The sequence below is a fragment of the Temnothorax curvispinosus genome, unplaced genomic scaffold, assembly GCF_003070985.1.
Source record: "Temnothorax curvispinosus isolate PA1 unplaced genomic scaffold, ASM307098v1 QBEX01012782.1, whole genome shotgun sequence".
Taxonomy (NCBI): Eukaryota; Metazoa; Arthropoda; class Insecta; order Hymenoptera; family Formicidae; genus Temnothorax; species Temnothorax curvispinosus.
Window position 1 is genome coordinate 1,399 of NW_020222562.1, and position 2,181 is coordinate 3,579.

Here is a 2,181-nt window from a genome sequence, read left to right on the forward strand (position 1 = left end):
CAGGAGCCAGTCACCTCGGGCCTTGATCAGGAAGTACGCAGTGAGTGATAGATATCGGATCTTCACCGCCCCGAGCGAGTCTAGTCAGTCCGTGTATTCCGGGACTGGCTAAGTGTCGACTAGGCCTCAGAGGACTGGGGTAGGAGTACTATCTCCGAGGGTACACCCGTTCCTAGTTATGACAACCCGCTCCACTCCGTACGATGCGCTGGTAAAACAAAAATAAAAGAATGGAGAAGAATCAGGAAATAAACAAGAATTTTAGTGGGCCCAAGAAGCAGCGATTACAGCAAACGCTGAAATGAAGAGAACGCAAGCGCTGGAACGCCTTAGAAAGCTGACCAGCGAATTGCATGAGTTTGTCAAATCAAAGGTCAACATCCATAAGGAGATAAAGACCAAGACAACCAGTGTAGTTAACGCCCTTCAAAGGTTTAAAACACTGGATGAAGAATGGCAGTCATCTCGACGACTCACTCCCCGTGTTACTCCGGAGAAAAGCAGTCAACCTACTGCTGAGACGGAAGAAGCAATGGACACTGGAGTCGATGGTGACAATGAATCTGTCGCTGGAGACAAAAGCGAAACTGGCACCAAGTCTAATAAGAGAAAGTACCGAACCTCTCCGGACCCAACGGTCAGCCAAGTCACGAAGAGGAAGAACTTGAAGAGGAGCCCACTGCAAAGGGCAACAGTGCAGAGCGGCGAACATAAAAAGACGACTGCTTGGCAGATAGTTCAGTCCAAGAAAGAACTGAAGAAGCAAAGAAAGGAGCAGCTCCCAAAGCAGCCGCCAACGGGACCCCGACCTGAACCCAAGCGAAAGAAACCGCGTAAATGGATCAGACCGGATGCTCTTATTATCCGACCAGCCCAGAAGGAGAAATACGCTGACATCCTGCGGCGAATAAAGATGGACGTCCATGATGACCAGGCCCGCTCGTCTGTAGAAAAGATCCTTAAGACCAAGAGCGGTGACATGCTCATCACCCTTTCGAAGAAGAGCACTGACAAAGGTCAAGCATTGCAGAAGGCCATTGCGGGCATCCTCAAAGAGGACGCTGAAGTAATCTGCAAAGGACCGCAAGAAGTCATCGAGATACGAGACGTGGATGACACGACAACGAAAGAAGACATCCAGACCGCTCTACGAAAAGAAGCTGGGGGAAATTGTGAGATACCACTGGAGGCAATCAAGATCCGTAAGGCCTACAGAGGTACTCAGACTGCTACAGTGACTCTACCAGCGGTTCTAGCTCAGACACTGCTAGGAAGAAACGGCAAAATAAGGATCGGTTGGGTCAACTGCCGAATAAGAGCAACAAAGAGACCGATCCAATGCTTCAAATGCTGGAACTTTGGACATTTTGGTTCCCAGTGTAAAAGTGAAGTGAACCGGTCTAATCTGTGCATCAGATGCGGGCAAGAAGGGCACAAGATCGCTGACTGTAAAAACCCAGCTAAATGCGTACTGTGCATTGAACGTCACGGCGCAGAGAAGGCTGCCCACCATGCAGGCACTCAGATGCCCGGCCTTCCAAGAAGCGCTCCAGAAGATAACGAACACAAGAACATGAAGATATTACAACTCAACCTCAATCATTGTGAGGCTGCGCACGACCTGCTCATGCAGACCGCGCGCGAACTTGAGCTAGACCTAGTACTAATAGCAGAGCCATACAAACACCTGAATACCCAACCTTGGGAATCGGACAGCACCACCAAAGCTGTCATCTGGTCTTGTGGCAAATCTCCTTTCCAGGACGCAATAAATAATAGAGAAGCTGGATTTGTAGCAGCATGGGTAGACGGTATACGTTTCTACAGTTGCTATGCACCGCCAAGTCTCTCTACTGAGCAATTCGCAGATTTCCTTGATCGGCTAATCGAGGATGCAAGACAATATTACCCCGTAGCAATAGCCGGTGACTTCAACTCCTGGGCGATAGACTGGGGTAGCAAGTTGACTAATCCACGGGGAAAGGCACTACTCGAGGCAATGGCCACACTAGATGTTGTCCTTCTTAACACCGGTGAGACACCAACATATTCAAAAGGAGAGGCAAGCTCAATAGTGGATTTTACGTTCGTCAGCAGCAGTCTAACTAGAGGAAGCTTTTCTTGGGAAGTGATAAACACCTATACAGCCAGCGACCACAGCGCAATACTGTGGGAAATATC

The 2,181-nt window shown here is 49.2% G+C and overlaps 1 protein-coding gene across 1 annotated transcript; it reads left to right on the forward strand.

The window, feature by feature from the left end:
- Nucleotides 1-301: 301 nt before the first annotated feature.
- LOC112462813 lies at nucleotides 302-2,033 on the forward strand (the record flags this gene model as incomplete). Its single annotated transcript, XM_025028848.1, has 1 exon — nucleotides 302-2,033. A coding segment is annotated over exon 1 (1,732 nt), but the record flags the coding sequence as incomplete, so codon positions are not given.
- Between the last annotated feature and the right edge of the window lie 148 nt (nucleotides 2,034-2,181).